The 21,618-nt window shown below is 44.2% G+C and overlaps 1 protein-coding gene across 6 annotated transcripts in view; it reads left to right on the plus strand.

Annotated features, from left to right (window-relative positions):
* Positions 1–17,563, plus strand: part of SLC8A1 (solute carrier family 8 member A1) — a 303,130-nt gene extending 285,567 nt beyond the window's left edge. For all 6 annotated transcript variants that reach the window (XM_081854581.1, XM_081854579.1, XM_081854580.1 and 3 more), the window contains 2 exons: positions 2,244–2,519; positions 12,931–17,563. In XM_081854581.1, the coding sequence (XP_081710707.1) occupies positions 2,244–2,519; positions 12,931–13,307 (653 nt within the window). In that variant the 3' untranslated portion in view covers positions 13,308–17,563. The remainder of the gene's footprint in view (positions 1–2,243; positions 2,520–12,930) is intronic.
* Positions 17,564–21,618: the final 4,055 nt, after the last annotated feature.

Consider the following 21,618-nt stretch of genomic DNA (forward strand, 5'->3'; position numbering starts at 1 on the left):
CTAAATCACTTCATGCCTTAACCAGCCCTAAGCTTGATAGTTATGTTTAACTGCGATTCCCCACACCTTATTCATTGGGACACTTTTAAATAAAACAGGTGTGTTGGGTCTAGGGATGAGGGAGACACTCTGTTCAGCTCACATTTTAATGCCCAATTCAGACTTCCTAAAACAACACATGAACTGAAATATTGGTCAATCAGAGCACTTCAATTAAAAAATGTATATTAGAGGAAAGTGTGCATAACAATGCATGTCTCAATGAAAATAATATTTAAAAATGCATTGCATTAAGGAAAATTGCTTACCAAAAAGTCTATATGAGACAAAATTGCATACAAAATGTGTCCATTCAGAGGAAAAATACTAAAATGCTGACAGATTTTCATGAGGGCTCTTTTAAAAGTATCTGCAAATTGGTGCAGAAATGGGGCAAACTGAACTTAAGAGAGGAAAGCAGAGAGACTGAAAGAAACCATAATTGACAGGTTCATCCATCTCTAACTGGGTTCATGCTCTGCTAAACCAACCAGCAAGGGAAAGAAAGATGTGTTTGTAATTGGGACACTGCTGAGAAATGCAATGAATTTAATGGAACTTTTAAAACTCTTTGGGATATTTAACAGTTGAATTTTACCTATTGCTCCTCTGCAGAACCATCCAAGAAGAGTGAGTAACGTGTTTGTGTGTTTTGTTCTTTTCTCTCTCCTTTTATTACTTCTTTTCTGTTCTTCCTTTACCTCTTTTCTTTACAATTTCAGGTGGTAGGCTGGTTAACTGGGGGTGGGGGAAAAATTTTTGGCTTGGGAAGTGTGTGGCGGTCTGGGGTGTGCACTACTTTGTGTTTCCATTGCATGTATGGTTCTCTCATTGCTGATGGATCGTTTAATAAAACAGTACCAACCGTTATTAACAAAAATTAAATTGAAAAGCCAGAAAATGGCCACATTCAAAAATCAAAATAAAAACCATAAACCATTGCGCCCACTTCACTACTACCTGCCAGTGCTGCAGAGAAACAAATTATGATTCCTAGTTTTGCTTTGAATTCAAATCAGGCATCATGGGAGTTTTTGATCCAAGAAACCACAGTCTGCAGTCAAGGTTTGTTCTTGATCCTAGTTTATTGGAGCAAAACATACAATAATCCCCATTTGGGATGTAATGCTAAGCTAGGATTCATAGTTTGTTCCCACTATATGCTAGTGGGGAGGAGCGAAACATGAGCGCACATTCATAGTATACCATTAACTATGGTTTACTTTGACCTGAGATTTCAAGTGAAGCGGGGGAATAGAGGTGTGCAAAATAATGCAAAGCACAGGAAAAATAAATAGAGAAAAGCATTAGATGATTGATCACGAGGGCACAATTTTCATCTGTGGGTTGTGAGTTAAAGCCATGCTTTATGCAATATGAACTGAAAATTAAAATATTAAAGATGGCCTTTCCTTGTAACCATGAGTGATAACCTTTGTTTATTAAGCTGCATGCTACCTTCTTTCAGTTTGTTAAAAAGGCACCTATGGTAAGGCTGTGCTTAATATGTAAATATATATATATTCAGTTAATGAGTTTAAAGAATATATCTAGTGGATTGACAGCCCTGTTTGAAAAACCAGCCTTGCATATGTGCCTCTGCAGAACCTCTTCTTTTAAACATAATCATAATTATCCTGATTCTGTGAAATGTTGAGGTGATGGACAGTGAACATAATGCAAAGAAACCACCTTATTTGTCTGCTTCATTACAGCAACAACAACATGTGGATTTTTGTGTACCAACAGCTTTGGGGAGGACCAGGTGTGCGCTGTGGGTAGTGAGGCAGTGTGCCATTTGAAAATCCCGTCGCACCGTCAACCAAAGTGGTTCAGGCCATAAGCGCCACGGGCAGAAATAATAATAAAGCATATGAATATATAAAACCACCTTATGTGGACTCATATCATTGCTCTGTCTAAGCCAGTTCTGTCCACTCCAGTTGGTACCTCTGGCACCTTTTCCAGCTGTGGTATTTAACAGCATCCCCCAGCCTCCAGGTGCTTTCAACTACAACTCCCATCACCTCCAGCCACCATGGCCAGTTGGGAGATGTAGTCTACAGGGACCAGGTTGGGGAAGACTGCTATCTGTGGAGCATCCAGCATCAAAGGGATGGTAGTGTACGCCAGCTTCAAGTGACTAGAAAAGCCAGTTTTCCACTGATGCCTCTCTCTTCCCGCATTGTTGCTCATTTTTCCAGGAGAGGACGATGACGACGACGAATGTGGGGAAGAGAAGCTGCCCTCCTGCTTTGACTATGTGATGCACTTTCTGACCGTCTTCTGGAAGGTCCTTTTTGCCTTTGTCCCCCCTACGGACTACTGGAATGGTTGGGCTTGTTTTGTTGTGTCCATCTTAATGATCGGCCTTCTGACTGCGTTCATCGGGGACTTGGCGTCCCATTTTGGCTGCACCATTGGGCTGAAGGATTCTGTGACTGCAGTTGTGTTCGTTGCATTGGGGACTTCAGTGCCAGGTAAAAAACAACAACGAAACAACACCAAAAATGCAAATATAGTCATAATAATTTCGTGCCTTGCCAATGTTTTTCATGCCATCGTACTCTGCTGTGCGGGGCGCGGGGGATCCCAAGAGACCTGGCAACAGTCCAGGATTTTCCATCTGGACTGTGTGTCTATGCAATTTGTAACACAGATTGTAGGAGGAAGATTTAGTTAACAATTATCAACCCATTTATTTGCAAAACAATTATTTTAGAACCAAGCGGGTTATTCCAGAATATGTAATGGGCTGCTTGCAACCTTAGTCCATTTACTTCTAAGTAGCCTTAGTTAAATTGTAAGGAGCATATTACTTGATCTATGAGTCATTTTGTAAAAATGCACGTAGCAGTAGGTTCTGGGGAGCCAAATCGGAAGGGTAGCAAGGAGAATTAACCTTCCTCCTACCAATAAGACCTTCCCTTTGTGCACAGAGCAGCTTGGGGCAGATTGGTTTTTGTCAGGATTGGATGGAAGCTTAAACTACTACTCCCTGTTCCCCACAGACCCATTTCTGATCAGGGGGCCCAAATGCTGCTGTTTGTATTTTTAAAGCCATCCATTAAACTATACATTTAGTGTCATGAGTCGTTTGGCCCATATACATGCAAGAGACTCCTGATGATTCAGATGACGCTCAGTTAATCAATTGCAGAGGAGAGCACTGAATGAACCTTATGTATTGTTTGCACACACTTGTACACCAGTTTAGAGCACATGCATCAAATTTTAGGCTGCGTATTAAAACCTTATACAAAAAATATGGGGAAATAATCAGGTCAGAGAACAATTAAAAGCATTAAAGAAAACAAAAAACATGTTCTTGAGCAAGAGATCTAAATATTTTCTGCCAACCAGATATTTACATATTAACCCCAGAATCTAATGAAAGAGTCCTCATAAGAATTTGAAATAATTGCTGTGTTTGCTGTGCTTTTCTCCAAATATATGTTTGATGAGTGCATAACCAAAGACAGAGATGAGGAGTGTGTGGCCCTCTAGTTGTTGCTGGACTCCAACTCCCATGAGCCCTAGCCAGCATGGAACCCACTGCCTTGTCACACAGGGGGGAAGGAGCGAGGACAAAATTTGATGCCCGCAAAGCCAGATAAACAAGGCACCAGAGTCCTATTAAAGCCCCATTTAAATGAGCGAGAGCAGCGCAGTAGTGCTGCTGTCAGAACAGCTCTTATCCATCAGCCACATGTGTTGAAATCCATCACATTCAAGGGAGCTATATGCAAAATATGTTAGCTGCATGCTGAAAAAAATCCCCAGGGGCCTAAGTCTTTTACGCTGGGCACCATTCACAGTGGCAGTGATTCTTAAGCTGTTGCCCCACATGCTAAAGAGGTAACCCACTTCCCACTTTAAATCTAGGCTGAAGAGCAGCATGCGTCTTTCAGTATGAGCTGAAGTTTGTCTTATTCCAGGTCCATAGAATTATCTTCATTGGCTGCTTGTTCTTTTGGACACCGCAGGGTCTCCAGCAGAGAAGGATCTTTCCCATCCACTGTTCCCTGACCCTGTTAAGGGGAGGCACCATGGTTTGACCCTGCGACCACCTACCTTTGAAGCATGTGCTCTGCCGCTAAGCTATGCTCCCTCTCTCAAGTGTTGCTTCCACCAGCAGCAGCAAGTGCAGTAGGCACTTCAAACAAAACAACCTTCTTCCACCCTGTGTGCAGTTCTCCATGCACTCATGCCACATATACCAGTATGTCCTAGCAGTAAAGGGCAAATTTAGAGGCTGAGTTTTAATGCAAAAACTTTTGAAAGTCTTTTGCCATGTGGTGCCCATGAAGTCATGCAGTGATCTGCAAAGAGCAAGCAAACTAGAATAGTCGTTCTCAGTACGGTAGAGATTTTAAGAAACATTTGCCCATTACTGGTTCCATCTGATATGAATTACCTCTGCCCACTGAGCTGCCAGCACTGCGCCGACCTGTAGCATCATATGTCAAGGAAGGAGTCCAGGATGTAGCTAATTCCCACGCCAGCTCTGTCCCTGTTCCAGTTAGCATGGCAATGGCTCTTCCCATGTAGTTTTGGGTTTAGTATTTTTTCCAAGCAGCGCTGAAGGACACACACTGCAGCCCTTCGCTTGCCACCAAGGCATGCGCCTCCAAGGGCTGATGGACTCCAATTTCCATCAGCCCCAGCCATCTCTGGCAGGTGATCAGGAAAGATGAGAGTTGCAGCCCACCAATTCCTGGAGGCTCTCAGGTTCCCCACAAATGTAAAAGGGGGAAATAATGGATGCTAAGCTACACACACTTTTGCACTGTGAAGAGCATAACAACACTGACCTCCGTTGCAGGGACATTGTGAGGATCACCAGGCTAATGCGTGTGACTTGCTTTGAACACTTGGAAAGTGTTGTCTAAGAGGGATGGACCTGCTCTGCAGAATCTATGGGTTCTGGGGCTGTGCTAGGACAAAGAGGAGGTGACTTTGTTAGCATTTGTCTCACCCTCCAATCCATCCTAGCTCCGACCTGTGGATCTGTTATATAAAGCTATATTTGCATGAGAACTGAGAGGTCATTCAGGCTGAGGGAAAGGTTTCATGGCTGGGTTGTTTTCAGGAACAGTTCTTCCAAAAATATCTCATGCCATCTATCATGTATCTCTCATATGCTGGAAGCAAGATTGTGTGTGTGTGTGTGTGTGTGTGTGTGTGTGTGTGTGTATTCCCCTAGCATCCCCAAACATGCAGAGCTTTTTTCCCCCACTTCAAAGCAGCTTCAGCCAACCTTTCATTTCTGAATATAACAGCCACTTTCTAGCATGTTCATACACAATTCCTCAAAACAGAGTGGCATTTAGCATCGGGGGCTGTCTTTTGCTGCAGGAACAGCTAATGAAACTCTGTTTTAATGACTATTGAAATAGAAAGCTCCCTTTTCTGTTGGTGCAACGTCGGTTCACGTTACTTTGAAAGAGCAAACTCGTTATGAAACTTGTCGCAGTCTCTAAAAATTACTTACACTTCTGTAAGCCTGTTAAGGGCTGAGGCGCTTACAGAAGGGAAGAGGGCTACTCTGCGGCGGGATGGTGACATTTAACTGCATTGCAAATGCGCAGCACAACATCAAAATCAAGTAACTTGCAATAAAAAGCTAAGCCACCCCCCGCCGCCAAGCAGTCATCACTTATCCTAAGAAAATATGCAGATTATAAATTATCAGCCTGACAATAATCTTTTCTACAATGAAAATGACAGCTTAATCCTTGAACAGGCATCTATAACCATCCCCATTCTCTGGGAAGGCATACCATTAATAAATGACACTTTACTTAGACTAAATTTGCAATGTAGCCTCATTTATTAATTGCTGCTTATTTCTGTAGCGTAAATTCACATCGTAATAATGCCTGCATATTGATACAGCAATTCAAAATGTTCCAAGTGATTCAGTAAATATTAGCTCTTTAATCCTTACAACAACAACCCTAGGTAACCTCACTGGGATAGGGTACCTGTGGCCCTCCAGATGCTGTTGGCTACAGTTCACATCCTGTTTGGGGGGCTGATGGGAGATGGAGTCCAACAGCTTCTGCGACATCACAGGTTCCCCATCCTTGATACACCACCATAGCAAGATTCCATCTGCCTGCCTAATTCTAACTGACTGTGCTTTGAGCAGAGAAGTGCCATATCAGCATCATGGAGCGTAGCAAATTAATCAGTTTAACAAGGGACAAACATTTTAACCATTCTTTTTCTTTGTTGAATATTTATTCATTCATTCGTTTTACTTATTATCGCCCTTCGTCTAAGGATCACAGGGTGTAAATCACACTGTTCCAAGTTGAAGTTAACTATTAGCAAAAACAGAACTGGCACAGGAGTGTCAGGCCTAATGAGCACAGCAACTCATCTCCAGTAGGTCTTGCCCCCATGAAGCAGTTGCTCAGACTGAAGATTCCCCACCTCCCCACAGCTGCCTAAGTCCCCTCCTCTCCAGGTTTCTTCCCAAGCAACCATAGACTGCGCCTCTGTGTCACCAATCTCTCCTCCACCATCTTCATACCTCTTCTGGTTCCGGGAAACAAGAGGGTAGGGGAACTTGTTGCAGCAGGAGGGAAGACATCCATGGCTCTTCACCAGCCCGACTCATGTCTGCCTCTTGGCCTCTGTCCTCTCCCTCACCTGATTCAGTGATTCAGCTTCTGCATCTGATTCTGGGTGTCTTTCTACCACAGACTTTCTCTGCTCCCTAAGTCCCATTACCTCCTCAGCTTCCAGCAACTCCTTTTCCCAGTCTTCTCCCTCTCCATTGTCCCACCACCAATCCCCAGGCTCATAGTCTTCTTCCCCTAGGGGTTCCTCAGCTGGTTTCTCCCATCATTCCTCTGCATCCAACTAGTCCATGACCCAAGGCGGTTTACAATATACCGTATTTTTCGCCCCATAGGACGCACCTATTTGGGGGGGGATAAAGGGGGGGAATTCCTTTATTCCCCCCCAAAACCAGGTTGGGGAACAGCGGGATGGCGGCGCTGCGCCTCCCCGCTGTCTCCCGAGCTTGTGGGGCTGGCCGATGTTCTGCTTCAGTGCGCCCCGCGCTCCATGCAGCAGGCTGCTATCTGCAGCCTAGGGAGCCCTGCAGGAACTCCCGCAGGGCTCCCCACACTGCGGATATCTGCCAAGCACGAGGGGCTCTCTGCCTCAGGGCGCCCTGCGCACCGGGCGGCAGGCTGCTATCCGCAGCATGGGGAGCCCTGCGGGAACTCCCACGGGCTCCCCAGGCTTGCTGATAGCTTCCTGAAGCCTGGAGAGCGAGAGGGGTCGGTGCACACCGACCCCTCTCGCTCTCCAAGCTTCAGCGAAAGCCTGTATTCGCCCCATAGGACGCACACAGATTTCCCCTTCATTTTTGGAGTGGAAAAAGTGCATCCTATAGGGCGAAAAATACGGTAAATATCCACTCCTTCTTCCTCTGCCTGCACCGGTTTGTAATTATAACTTTACTTTTGTTTTACTGCCAGTTGTTGTTGTTTAGTCGTTTAGTCGTGTCCGACTCTTCGTGACCCCATGGACCAGAGCACGCCAGGCACTCCTGTCTTCCACTGCCTCCCACAGTTTGGTCAAACTCATGCTGGTAGCTTCGCTATCAGCCATCTCGCCCTCTGTCGTCCCCTTCTCCTTGTGCCCTCCATCTTTCCCAACATCAGGGTCTTTTCCAGGGAGTCTTCTCTTCTCATCAGGTGGCCAAAGTATTGGAGCCTCAGCTTCAGGATCTGTCCTTCCAGTGAACACTCAGGGCTGATTTCCTTCAGAATGGAGAGGTTTGATCTTCTTGCAGTCCATGGGACTCTCAAGAGTCTCCTCCAGCACCATAATTCAAAAGCATCAATTCTTCGGCGATCAGCCTTCTTTATAGTCCAGCTTTCACTTCCATACATCACTATTACTGCCAGTAGAAAGGGACATTTAAAATCAACCAGAAACCTCAAATGTTGCCATGTATAATCGCCCCATAGCAAGAAAGCACCTGTTCAGGGTTCTAGCTAGGCAACCAGTCATCTGCTCCTTCAGGGCACTCTAGGAGGTGTGGGGTTCTGAGCTACCATGCATAGGACTGTGCTGTAAGTTGCAAGCACAGCACCAGTTGCATTGATGGCACCTAGTTTTTGGCAAATGAACTTATAGGCATCTCATCATGTTGAAACAGCCGTGCTGATCTTGGAGTGGAACACATTAATAAGCCAAGTAATTGAACTATCCCTATGAGTCATTCAAGTGCAACAGCAAAGTGAATATAAAATATTATCAAGTTCCCGTTTGAGAGACTGGATTCCTTAGCAGATTGCAATAACATTTTATGACATAATTTAATTCCACTGACCTCAATGAATAATGAGGTGGTGCTTAAATCATGTGTAAATAATGTTTATTACCATTTTTTTGAAACAAAAAAACCCCCATGACTTTTAAAATATATTGAATATCCCATTAAATGATATAAAGAAGAGTGCAGCAGCAGCAACTGACTACATAAAGTACATTATCCCGTACTTGGGGCTGGAGCGGTGAGAGAATAAGGCCAGGATTTGGGGATATATGCTTCAACGTATCTCCTTACTCACTGGGGTAAGGTGCCAACAGAGTGGCTAAATTCTACAGAAGATTTCTCTGGCAGATGCTTTGTCCTTTAAATTTTAAATGAATTTTCTTTTTCATCAGCTTTGCAACTCTACAATCTTGCAGAAATGTTTATTACAGTTGGATTGATCCATCACACACAACTCCACCCCCCCCCCATCCCATCACTTTTGTTAAACCCTTGTCCTGTTCTGTCACTCTGAATGTACAGAGATCTTTTTGTACCTGTCCTCATGCAGCTAAAAAATAAATCACAAGAAATAGGCAAAAGAGCCATTTACTGGGCTCTACCCAGCATGCTTCAGTATGGGCAAAATAGTGGTTTGTGCTTACCACATTCATATCCATTTTGATTTGGGTTTGTTTTTGTTTTCTAAAATTTAATACAGAAGTCCTGCAGAAGACTTGATATGTAGCTATACTGACATTCTCTGTTTATGTACTGCAGTGACAATCTCCAAGGTAATCCCTGACACATGTTGAGATCCTGAAAGAACTTGGTTGTTGACATTCCAACAGCATGCGAAAATTGGTGGAAATAGGCGTACAACATTTGGGTTGCCAGAAACAAAGGGTAGACCTAGCTAATGTTAGACCTACTCAATAGTTGACCCACTGGAATTGATGGTCATGGCTAACATAGGTGCATTAATTTCAAGGGGTCAGCTTTGAGTAGAACTTAAGATACAACCCAAAATGGCTAGGTTGCACTCAGGCGAGGAGCAAATAACAGTAGGAATGTGGTGATGGAGACCCAAATATCACCACACGCATAACAACCCGCTCACCACAAAAAAGTGTGCTAATGAACCTTCACACTAGCTGTGATAGGGGGCTTCCAAATCTGCCCTTTACTGTATAATCACCTTATTCTTTTCAATTTTTTCAAGACCTCAGTTGGTTAGAGTGTTGTGCTTATAACTCCAAGATTGCAGGTTCAGTCCCTGTATGGGACAGCTGCATATTCCTGCATTGCAAGGGGTTGGGCTAGATGACCCTCGGGATCCCTTCCAAATCTACAATTCTATGATTCTAATTCTATGATGTCATTCAGCATTTGCTGGTATCTCAGGATTCCCCCCCCCCCCCAACATTTCATGGTAGAGAGTAAAACTACATTGAACCACTTTATCATACCCTACCACACACACACAAAAACACATCTTGTGAGGGAGAGGCTGCAAAAAGACTGAGAGACCTTCAGTTGTCTGGAGAATAAGACCAACTGCTACTACTACAATAATAATTTATGACTTATACCCCACCCATCTGATTGACTTACCGCAGCCACTCTGAGCAGCTTCCAACCTAATATAAAAACACATGGAGACATCAAACTTTTTAAAAATTCTGCTATCCTAATTTCATGGCAATCTGCCTAGGTAATGACCAGCATCTGCTTTGATGCTCCCATTAGAAGTACACTTACCGATTTTCCACGTTAGAAGGAAATCTGGATTAAATATTTTTTTTAAAGGTACAGGGTGGCATTCTGATGACATCATATGGCATTTTGAAGGCATCATATGGATAATGCAAGGGGGGAGGTGTGTGTCTAGAAGCACCCTAAATGAGCCACGGCTGCACAACATCAGTTTTCAGTGACTATCAGAGAACAACTCTCTTGTAGCATTTTTCAAGTTGAAATGGCAAGTGCTGTTCTTGCCACCTACACCCTTTTTTTTTACTATAGAGGTCAAACGAAGGCCAACAGTGGGCATCTTTCGTGAACAATGCAAGAGGCGATCTTATAGTGCCATCCTATACGGGTCTATTGCTCAGGTCAATGTGTCGTAAGTCCCAGGTGTATAGGAATGCAGTCTCAATCTTGTGTTTTTTGCAGGTGCATTAGTGATCCATAAAATCACCCTCTCCCGTGTCTGAAAAATAGCCCCTGTGGCCCTGACTCTGTGATGGAGTGTCTGCCAGAAACTCCTGTGGCTGCCACATCAATAGCCACAGAGGAGCCGAGTAATTCTGACATCAATTATGAAGCATAATTCTTAAGTTGTTGGGGTGCTGCTGAGACAAAAGTGTGGCGAGATTGCCTTTTTCCTTTCCTACAGCAATTATAGAAATTTCCAGTGTGCTATTTTTATGGGTAAAAGCAGCTTTTGAATTTCACTGTAAATTAACTTTCTTGCTATATTTATTTGGCCTTTTCTTTCCCTGGGAAAGAAGAGCTTAGCTGCCAGCTGGGATTTCATAATTCTGCATTCAAAACTCCATGGGAAGAACATGTTTCTAAAACTTCTTGTGCTGGCGGGGAGCAGTTTGGGGGCAGGGGGGGAGAAGGAACAAAATTTTAAACAACCACTATTTTTTTCATGAGCTATTCTTTATCTCCCTTTTACCCAGGTTGACCTGGGAGTGCTTAAGTGCATTAAGTAATCACTTTGTTGAACAGTTTGCTGCATCGTCTTTGATCACCCCCAAACCTTCCTAAAAATATTGACATGCGTTTTGGGTGGGTTTTAAATGACACTTTTCCTCCTCTAATGAAAAGGATATTTATTTGTTGTTGGAGTACCACAAAGTCAACAGATGGCTGGAAAGATAAAATACTGGGATAGGTGGAAAATAACCAACACTGGTTTAAAGTGCTGAGAAGGCGACTCAGTGTAGACTTAGTAGTAGTAGTAGTAATTAAAGGCAACTCAAAGCAATCTAATTCTGTGCCCCTCTAAACTATGGTTTGCAAAGTAGCAGCCAGCCTCAGGAAAGAGTGCTTCCTTTGCCCTGCTCTTCTTCCCCCCTTTGTAGAGTAACATCCCTCCTCTCTTCCTATGCAGGTGTTAAATATGGCTTCAGGTTACATGTGAGCTGGTGTGATGTAGTGTCTAAGGACAGAGCTATGAATAAGAAAGTACCTGGTTGATTTAAATCTCTTCTCCGCCATGAGAGCTCAGGCTTTCTCTCGGGGTCAACCTATTCATCTGCAATAGAGAGGATAATGAGACTGACTTACAAGGCTGTTGGTAAAGACTGCAACCCAATAATGAATGTAAAATGCTATACAGGCAACTCCCCCCCTTACACAGGGGGTTATATTCTGGGGCCCCACACACATAAGTAAAATCACGTAAAGTAGGGAGCACTCCTTAAGCACCTCTTTTTATCTGCTCTCCATGCTCTTTTTCTTTTATACGATACATTTGCTTCCAGATTTCCAGAGAGAGCAGTGCATCCAAACCCTCTGCAATACAGCTTCCTCCTGCCCAACAGCTATTGAGCGGGGTAGCGCAGCAGCAGTGAGAGCTCCCACATGCTCTTGGAACCCATAAGGCTTTTTTAGAAAAAAAAGCTTTTAAAACCTTTATTTGTGGACTTTTGGCTCACTAACATCCTTTTCCAGCTCTGGGGTTTGAATTGAATTATTTATTTTTTTATATGGCGCCACGCGCATGAGTCAATCATGGAAAACTGGGAGTTGCTTCTACAAATGTTAATGGTTATTATTACTGACAAAACCCACATTAACCATGGGCCACTTGTGCTAGAAAACATGGCTTGGAATTGATTTTGGAATCACGGCCGCATGGGAATTTTGTTGTGTTAACCATGGTTATCAAGATGTTCCCCAAGGCTAGCAACCGGTTTGTAAAGCATCATTTGCAGGGTGCTATCCTTACCAGGCGCAGAACCTGGCTACTTTAGGCTTGCAGTCTGAGGTTCTTGCTCTGAGAGGATCTCAGTTTTTCAACTGAGACTGGGTGCTTAGCAATTAAGCTTTCCTGCAGGTTGACTTTGGTTTCATGTTTAAATTGATCGCTGAGTTAAGCTGGTATGTGAATTAACCATGGGCATGCTGGGGGACATGGGAAATATGCATGCAATAAGACTGCTAGCACATTTGCAAAGCTAAGCAGGGTACAGATGATTTCAAATTGGATGGGGGACGGCGTGTTGAGATTCCTGCGTTGCAGGGTGTTGGACTAGATGGGCCTCCAACTCTACAGTTCTATCATTCTCTGTGTATATGTTGTTAGTGAATTAACCCTGTACTTGCTATAAAGGTGGTTGGGAAATTAAAAAGCAAAGTAGAGGAGGCTGTATTCTGTGAAAATGAGGAGGAACAAATCTGAGAGTCTACCCCGGAAGCCTATTGACGTATATTTATGTGACAAGGCAAGTTGCAAAGACTGGTTCACACCGCAAATGAAATTGCATTGCTAAGCAAGTTGCCTTCCGCTTTGCCCTAAGATGCCGCCACCAAGCCCCTTGGGGTGGCAAACAGGTGCAAGATTAACAACGGTGTTTCTTTTCACTCTGCAGACACGTTTGCCAGCAAGGTGGCAGCCACGCAGGATCAATACGCAGACGCTTCCATAGGCAATGTCACCGGGAGCAACGCAGTGAATGTTTTCCTTGGGATTGGTGTCGCCTGGTCCATCGCTGCCATCTACCACGCAGCCAACGGCAGGGCATTTGAAGTCCAACCAGGCACCCTGGCTTTCTCCGTCACCCTCTTCACTATATTTGCTTTTATCAGTGTTGGCGTGCTCCTCTACCGGCGGAGACCGGAGATTGGAGGTGAGCTGGGCGGGCCACGGACTGCCAAGATTCTGACCTCATGCCTCTTTGTGCTCCTCTGGCTCTTGTACATATTATTCTCATCTCTGGAAGCCTACTGCCACATACAGGGCTTCTAAAAGAACTATTGGAGAGAGCATCTATATGTATCTATATATACAGAGAGAGAAAAAGAGAGAGATAGGTATATAGATATAGATCTAATATTATTGAACTGAGGAAGAAAAGACATTTTGCCATGTTCACTTATCTACTGATGGAATGTAGCTTTGCGGTAGGAGTTTGGAACCTGCAGGACTCTCCACCAGGGGCAGCGTCATAGAAACGGAGGCACAGATGCAGGCCCATCTTTGCAACTCAACCTACAAGATCACGATGGAGTTACTTTCTATTTCCCCCTTCTCCTCCCCTAGATGAGGATTGATCCGATTGCAGTTGGGGGGGAGGGCCTTGATTGGAATGGCAAAAGGCCAGGTTCAGCTATATCGTATTGAGTGGATGACTTTCCAAGGGGAGTTCTTGACTTTCTTACCGATATCTTTGTTGCCTTCTTCATAACTCAAGAATGAGCCGAATCATCGCCCTCAAAGAAAACTTGTGAGTGTGGAGTGACATACACGGTCCGGGGGCTTTCTAGCCTCCATGCTGTTTTGGGATGTGGTTGGTTGTTGTTGTTGTTTTGTATTCTTCCCCCTTTGCTGTCCAGCTATTAAGAGTACCTTACGTTGAAAACAACCACACAAATCCCTTTTCCCGTTTTTTTCTTTTCTTTTGGAACTGTATTTATGATTGGTTCATCCAGTCCCCCTTTAAAAGAAAAACGATCTTCTTAGACAGCCTTTGACCAGCACTCCATTTGCTCCAAAACTGTGGAATTTACAGACACATGCCCAAAGCCCTAACGTCCAACTCCTGCTTCGCTTTTTTGTTCTCGCTCTGACGTGCCTCGTCAGATTTGTTTCACTTACCTCCTGTGCCCTTGCCCACCCTGCTGCCACTCTTCGCTGCTCTGCTCCTTCTCATGCTCCTCTTTGGGAATGCTTTCATGGTACTTGCTGTAACACTTTGCATGAAAGAAGCAAACCATAATCTGTAATATAGCATTGAATAGCGGTGATAGTCTGCTCAGCGATGCCGATTGAACACTGAAGATGCAAGTATGTGGTCTTTTTTCTCTCTCTCTCTTTCTTTCCACACTTTTCCTTTCCTTTTTAACAAACAGGACGAGAGGCAGGAAATAGCTGGCAGTCCTTTGCTCTGCATAAGTGTCCTAAGAAGCAATAACCAAGAGAGGTGTGGAAATGCGTGTGTTTTAAAAGGGGAAATTTGCGCAGAGTCTTAGGCCATTCTAGAAAGGGATCTTACCTGCCAGCCGAGCTTAGGATCAACTTGAACATAGGAACCTGCTTATACTGAGTCAGGCCAATGGCCCATCTAGCACAGTACTGTCTACTCTGACTGGCAGAGGCATCTTCCAGCTACCTACCATTTTTAACTCAAGAGTCCATGGATCAAACCTGGGACTTTCGGCATACAAAGCATAGGCTCTACCACTGAGTTGTAGAGGTGTAGAACCTGCTTTGCATCTAGTCTGTATGAACTAAGTGGGTCTTAGCATTGCTCACGCTAAGTATGAGTAGCCATATCAAGCCCTAAATAAGCAGAATACCCTTGAGCTTTTCTTCAAGTGTCAGTTTCCCCTCCCCAATATATTTATGCTGTGTTTGTTTCTGTCTTTAAGTACCTGATGTGCCAACCATTTGGCACCTTTGGCTTCAGCACTTTGAAAACCTGTACCCTGGTCCAGTCTTCATAAAGGGCACCTTGCAGACACAGTCAGATTTAGTCCCCTCCAATGGATGTTAAACATTCCACTACCCACCGATCTTCATTGTCCTAGCTAGGAAAAGTGGCAAATCTTGCATTGTCCAGCAGTGGATGCAGTTTGTCCCTGGGAACTAGAAGTTGGACTCCTGCTATTTATTAGTTATTCATTGTGAGCTATAGACTCAGTCCTTGTACAATTGCACAGAGAGGTACTGAAACAGCTTTTGCTTTGGAAATGCCATCATCCAGCGCTCAGGTACAGAGGATGCTTGCTTTGTTGCTGGGTTGTTTGTTTTTTCCATCTCTCCCCGTCCACCTTTCTTCCCCCACACCTTTCTCATTTGTCAGATCCCCACCCTGTCTCCAAGCTCTGGTGCTCATGGAAGGAACAAGCCATTTAGAAAAGGATCAGAACAAGGGAAGTCAGCCAGTCTAAAGATACCACCAGGGTAGCATGGAAGGACCCTTCAAGGCATGGCTAGAGGAAACCAAAACCCTATGGTGATTGTAGGAAAGGATCAGGTCTACACATCAGGAGATCCAAAAATAGAAGTGAAGGGGGCTGCTCGGCAGTCATGAGCCACTGTTGCTTGCTCTGTAGATGGAGAAGATGCAGGAGTGGTGAGGAGAGAGAATTCTGACTGTAGCAGCTTGGAACTACTTGAGTGGACACAAAAATGGGTACCCAGGGCTGAGTGAGGGGAGCTGTTCAAGGAAGCATCTGAATTGACACAGCAGGAAAAGGGGAGATTAGGAAGACAGAGCCTGCTGAAATAAATCCACTCTCCCACCGTAATAGAACAACAAAGTCCACTTGGTGGAGATGTGCAGGAGCTCATCACCAATGCTTCCTTCCTCTTAAGCAAAGTCTATTTACACGGGAACAGAAACACAGTCAGTCTTTTTTGCAGACAAGTGCACACAGTGTGTGCACCTTCCCTGGCCACATTAAAGCTAGTGGGTGTGCACTTCTGGAATTAAAAAAAAGACCCATGCAAACACTTCCTTAAGTGCAGTCCTGCATCTCAGTTGGGTGAGCAGTTCCGGAGAGAGCTAGGAGGACGGTTTTCAGGGTGGCGAGCAGCTGCCAACTGGAGGGAAGGCAAATCCATTCACACTTTTTATCTCCTAAAATAGTGATTCATGCTCAGGAGTGAGGTTGCTGGTCCACCTAGCTCAGTTCTGTCTACTCCCAGTGGCAGTGTTTCTCTGGGGTTTTGCATCAGACATGCCAGAGGCTGCAACTGGGACCTTATGTGCAAAGCGTAACAGCTGTGGCTCTGCAGTGTGTGTGTGGCCTTATGATTTGAGTGGTGTTGCTTGGGGACAAAAGGAAGGTGGTGGAATTTGCAAGCCATGCCGCAAAACCCAAGCCCTAGTCTTTCTTCCGTTAGTACATCTAATGGCAGTATCAGGGAGCGTCCTTAGAGCCACATTATTTCCTCTATAGATTGACCCCAAACAACTGCTCTTCTCTCACACTGTGACACATGGAGTGATTCCCCACACACACAAAAAAAAATATATAATCACATGCCAGGAGCAAAATGGTTGGGTCTATCCATTCTAAGAAGCAGGAGGGGGCAGATAGCAATAGACCACCTCCATCTTGTAAAACAACAGGAAACAGGAAACTGTGTCCATGCACCTTAGCTGGACCAGAGCATCAACTGCTATAGGATCATTTGTTAAACGTCAGAGGAAATTCTAATTGTATCATTAACCCTATAATGACTGAATGGAGGAGGTTGCAGGGGGAGGTGGGTTCTCTCTTTGTATTAGCAGATTTCTTACTAGACTACAGCCTCCAGATTCATTCAAACCCGTGGTATTTTTGCCAATGTAATGAATGAGAGGTGTAGAATGGCCCAGAGCCATGCTCAAGAGTTCCCTGTTCATTTTAAGTGGGGTGGGGGGAGAAAGGCAAGCTTTAAATGCACATTTTGTTGTCCGTTGAAATGAAGGAGAAGCCCTGTGCACACAAAACACTTCCCTGCGCCTATCCTTCATTATTTGTGATTGCGGAAATAAACCACTGCTGGTCAAATCCTTAGTGGCTTCTTCTGGGCCAGCTGAAGTCTTGTGAATGAACTTTCCATCCGCATCACATGGTAAAAGGGACAGAGGTTAGCCTAGGCTTTTGCCCAGTCTGTGGAATGCTTGAGTTGTCCTGTTGTGAGTTTTTCTTTTTAAAATGGAGTGAATAATATTTCCCTCCCCACCCCGTAAAAATTTTTTCTTCACTTTTGAGGATTTCTTTTTCCTGTTTGGTTTCATTTGATTTGTTTGTTGGGGTGGGTGGGGGAGGGGAGAAAATTAAGCAACGATTGGGGTTGTTCAGGGATTATAATAATAATAATAATAATTAATATTATTATGGCTGTGTTTGTGTAAAATTATTTCATTTCATCTTGTTTGTTTGTTTTCCTTCATTTTTATTTGCGTGTATTGTGCACAGTAACGGAGAGGCAGTGAGTACACTGATTGTGATCAATGGTACACTGAGGCACAGAAAAAAAATAAAATTTATAATTGGTTCTGATTTGAACATTAGTACTGCTGCATTTTCCCTGTGCGTCTCATTTCTTCTTCCATTGACACCTCTCATTCATGTGTTTGTGTGTGTGTTTTTATTGTTATTTGATCTGTTCCTTCCATGGTCTTAAGTCCTTAGTGGGCTTCTGCAAAGCCTGGGTTTCAGATGCAAGATATCCATTCAGAAGGACAGTATCCATGGTTTTCCCCCCAGACAGGTGCAAAACATGATCAGAGAAATAGCCATATTGTTGTCCATTTCCCCACAATTCACACACTCTTGTTCTATTCAGTACTCTCTCTCTCTCTCTCTCTCTCTCACTCACTCACACACACACACACACACACACATTACAACTGTTAAGGCCGCAAGCAGAGCTGAAGTCAGAAGATACAAGGCAAAACCAGGCACTGGTGCTGAGGCAACATCCTCACACATCCCAGAGTCAAGTTGTTCGCTCAGAGAGTCACACCCCAAAGCTGGAGCTTTCTAGAGCCTGGTGGGGAATCAGCTGGCAATTATCAGGCAGGCTGGTGGTTGAGCCTCGGTGGTGCCTTTGAGCCACAGAGCTCCGTCTGCTGAAATTGCAGCGGAACCCAAACCCTGGGGACAGAGGGACTAAGGCTCCAGCGCCTGACTGCTGGAAGTCCTGCCTCTAGACCAACATCACTCTGGCATCTCCATCCTCCTTATAACTCCATCCTCCTTATGACTCCATTACACTGGATTTTGATGCCAATGGGGGTTCCCATTCCCATCTGAGGCCACTTATTGCTGCACCCAGCTGGGACAGGATCGGGGCTGAAACACTACTTAATAATTGCACACTCGTGCAAGCGATGTGTTGAACCCTATACAGAGTTCTTGTTCCAAAGTAGGGCATACAACAGACATAGACAGTGTCCACTGGCACATTGGGAATAAAACGTGGAACAATTTTAAGTTTCTTTTCTTTTTCTTACTTTGTAGCTGTCACAGCTACAGAGTGTAAAGGTAAAGGTACCCCTGCCCATAGAGTATAAAGGTTTTTTAATAATAATAAAAAGTGGACACTGTTCAGCTCATGGCTCAGAAACCAGCAGATACCTTAGTGCCAACATTCAAGGGGCTTATGTAATGATGGATTCACACATCCCCATTTCCTCCAGTGAGATTACTGCATTTCTCACCTCCATGGTTTGCTTGTCTGAAAGGGCCATTTGCTTTTCCCCGGGATAAGATTTTTCAAAGCAGGCAGGAAATGGCTGTCCGTGGAAGGAAGCTTCACATGTGATTAATCACCACTTGAACAGGTTCTTCCATTGCAGCCATTCCTGGAAACCTCCTAAGCTTTAGCAATCTGACATTTGCCTGTTAAAACAAATGGGAATCTTACCATCACCAAACTTTCGATGCTGTGGAGGCAAACCTGCAGCACCTGTGCCGCCAGTAGAAAAAGCACTGAGTTCTGAGACAGCAGAACGGGTTCCCTCAGAAGACTCTCCTTCCCCTTCCTTGGAGGTTTTAAAGCAGAGGTTGGATGGCCATTTCTCACGGATGCTTTAGGCGAGATTCCTGCATTGCAAGGGACTAGATGACCCTTGGACTAGGTGTCCCTTCCAACTCTAGCATTCTAGGATTCCTGGACTGGGAAATTTGGGCTACTGGTGTAGCTATGAGATAGTCAGGTCTGCATTCCTGTGTGCCTCTCCTGTAACATCACATCATCTGCTGCCCGACTGAGAATTCATAGGGCGGAATACAGCGTTGCACAAGCGGAAGTCCACTTGCAGAATTGAACTTCCCTCTTACAGGCACCCCAATGATCTCCAGAAGTTTCCCCAGCCCCCCTCTGGAGCAGATTTTAAAGGTGCCCAAAGGGACCATGGAGGAAGGGGAGGAAAGGAAGGTATTCACGTCATCACCGGCTGTTCCACTTGCACACAGACAGCACTGGATACAACTCATAATACTTAATGCAGTCTCAGCAAGAAGAATAGCAATGATTTCTCTATTTATCATTTATGCATCTTTGTTTTAAAACCTCAGTGGTGCTTTGCAACCATGTAATGCATCTCATGCTGGGCCAACACACAACATTTGATGCCTCAGGAGAGGGAGGAGAGAGAGAGAGAGAGAGTCCATCTGACAGTAAAAATATAATAATAGTTTGCTGTGCTGTAATGATACTCCAAAATCTGCTGCCTGGATCATACCAAATCACTTCGTACATCTAGCCTTGACTTTGTGGAGACTTTGTGAAGTCACTGGTATTCCCATTTTACAGATGGGAAACTGAGGTTGGCAAAGGCCTGGTTGAGCTGTTAGTGTTAGTTATTTCACCCTAGCCAGATCCCACATCTCATCTGCAATATTTGATTTTAAGGATGCAGATGGAGTGTGCAGATCATGTGGAAAAGTAACCACACCAGTAAACTTTCCTCACAAAATTCCATCCATGAAATATCTTCTTCAAAGTGTCTGAATGTGATATCCTTACAAATTAGGCAGTAATCTTTCACACAAACACCTGTCAGGATTTAAAATAGATGCAATTTACTTTAAAAATTATCACAAACCTAAGAGGTTCTTTGTTCCATCAGCTAACTGAGCTTAGTGATGCAAAATAACTGCTGCCCATGGCAGTAGTCTGAAAGGGCAGGGCATGTTAGCAAAGAGGGGCTGCTGCTGCTGCTGCTGCTGTTTTTATTATCAGGGTTAAAAGACTTTGCAGTTTGATTATGTAATGTGCACGGCAGTCAGCCAAAATGTAATTTTAAAAGGGAATTGGAAATGGACAAAATGAAATACAGTGCATGCCAAAATCAGAGAGCTTTAGAGGGAAATGCAATTCCCTTGGGATTTTTTTTTGGGGGGGGTAGCCATGGTCGCTGTGCTAGGAGTAGCCAATGTGCTGACCTCCAGATGTTGCTGGACTCCCAACTCCCTTCAGCTGCTGCAACCAGGGACGATGGGAGTTGTAGTCCAACACTATCTAGACTGCACCACATTGACTGTCCCTGCTCTGTAGTTTTGCACCCAGAACAAAAGTCCTCCTGTCCACTGAAGGAAACTTCATTGTGGCTCCTAAATGAATGAAATAGGCTTATGGTTCCTAAACACTGTGGCAGCACACAAGATGGTGTAAGCATGGAATGTGGCCACAAAACTGAAGCAAGGGCTACCACCAGCTCTAAACCCATTTTGTGGTGTTCAGCATGAGCAGCCATGAGCAGCTGAACTAAAAGATTCCCAACCCTAATCAGCATTCCTTCATACTGATTCATATGAGCCCTGTCAGGTTCTGAAGTGAAAGGTGGGCTTCTCTTGCCTCACAAAAGGGTGTAACACTAAACCATGGTTTCTCGAGGACAGCGGGATAGATTCCTGCATTGGAGGACTACATGACTAGATGACTCTCATCCTTTCCAACTCCATGATTCTATGATTGTTATGAAAAAGAGATGTCATGATGAACCTTAGGACTACATAGTATGTACAATGGGAGGAGATCTGAGAATTTCATTCCTAGTTTAGAAGAAGCTGTAGTTTGTTGTTTAGTCCAAACAATGGTTAGCTCAAACCCAAGCCAGTATATCATACGAGAATTTGGTTTGGTGTAACCTGGTTTGTTAACAATCAGTGGTTTGAACAAAACCACCATGTACTGAGTTCTGCCGAAACAACAAACTTTGAGTTCTTCTAAACCAGGAGTGGGTGCTCTGAATCTCCCACCCACCCACTTGCGTAAAAGAGAGGGGGCAGCATATAGTTCCAAGGTTCACTTCAGACTACTGCTTATGTATCACATGTACATTTCTCCATTTTATATATTCATCCTTTGCCTTACTTAAAAGAGAAATGAAATAGTTTTTAAAAGAGCGGCAAAACTACCTTGGAGTTTTGGAGTGTGCCTCAGAAATCAGCTTTGGAGGCAAAGAGGCAATGAACAGCAGAGGGCATTTGCAAACCAAAGAAAAGTTATGGCAACTTTCACTGTTGGCCATAATTCCCTAAGATTCGTTTATTTAGCTTGTTTGAGCTGTTTCCCCCTGCTTAAGTAGTCCAGGAGGCTGTGCAGATTAATT

This window comes from Podarcis erhardii (genome assembly GCF_964252035.2).
Source record: "Podarcis erhardii genome assembly, chromosome: 3".
Classification (NCBI taxonomy): domain Eukaryota; kingdom Metazoa; phylum Chordata; class Lepidosauria; order Squamata; family Lacertidae; genus Podarcis; species Podarcis erhardii.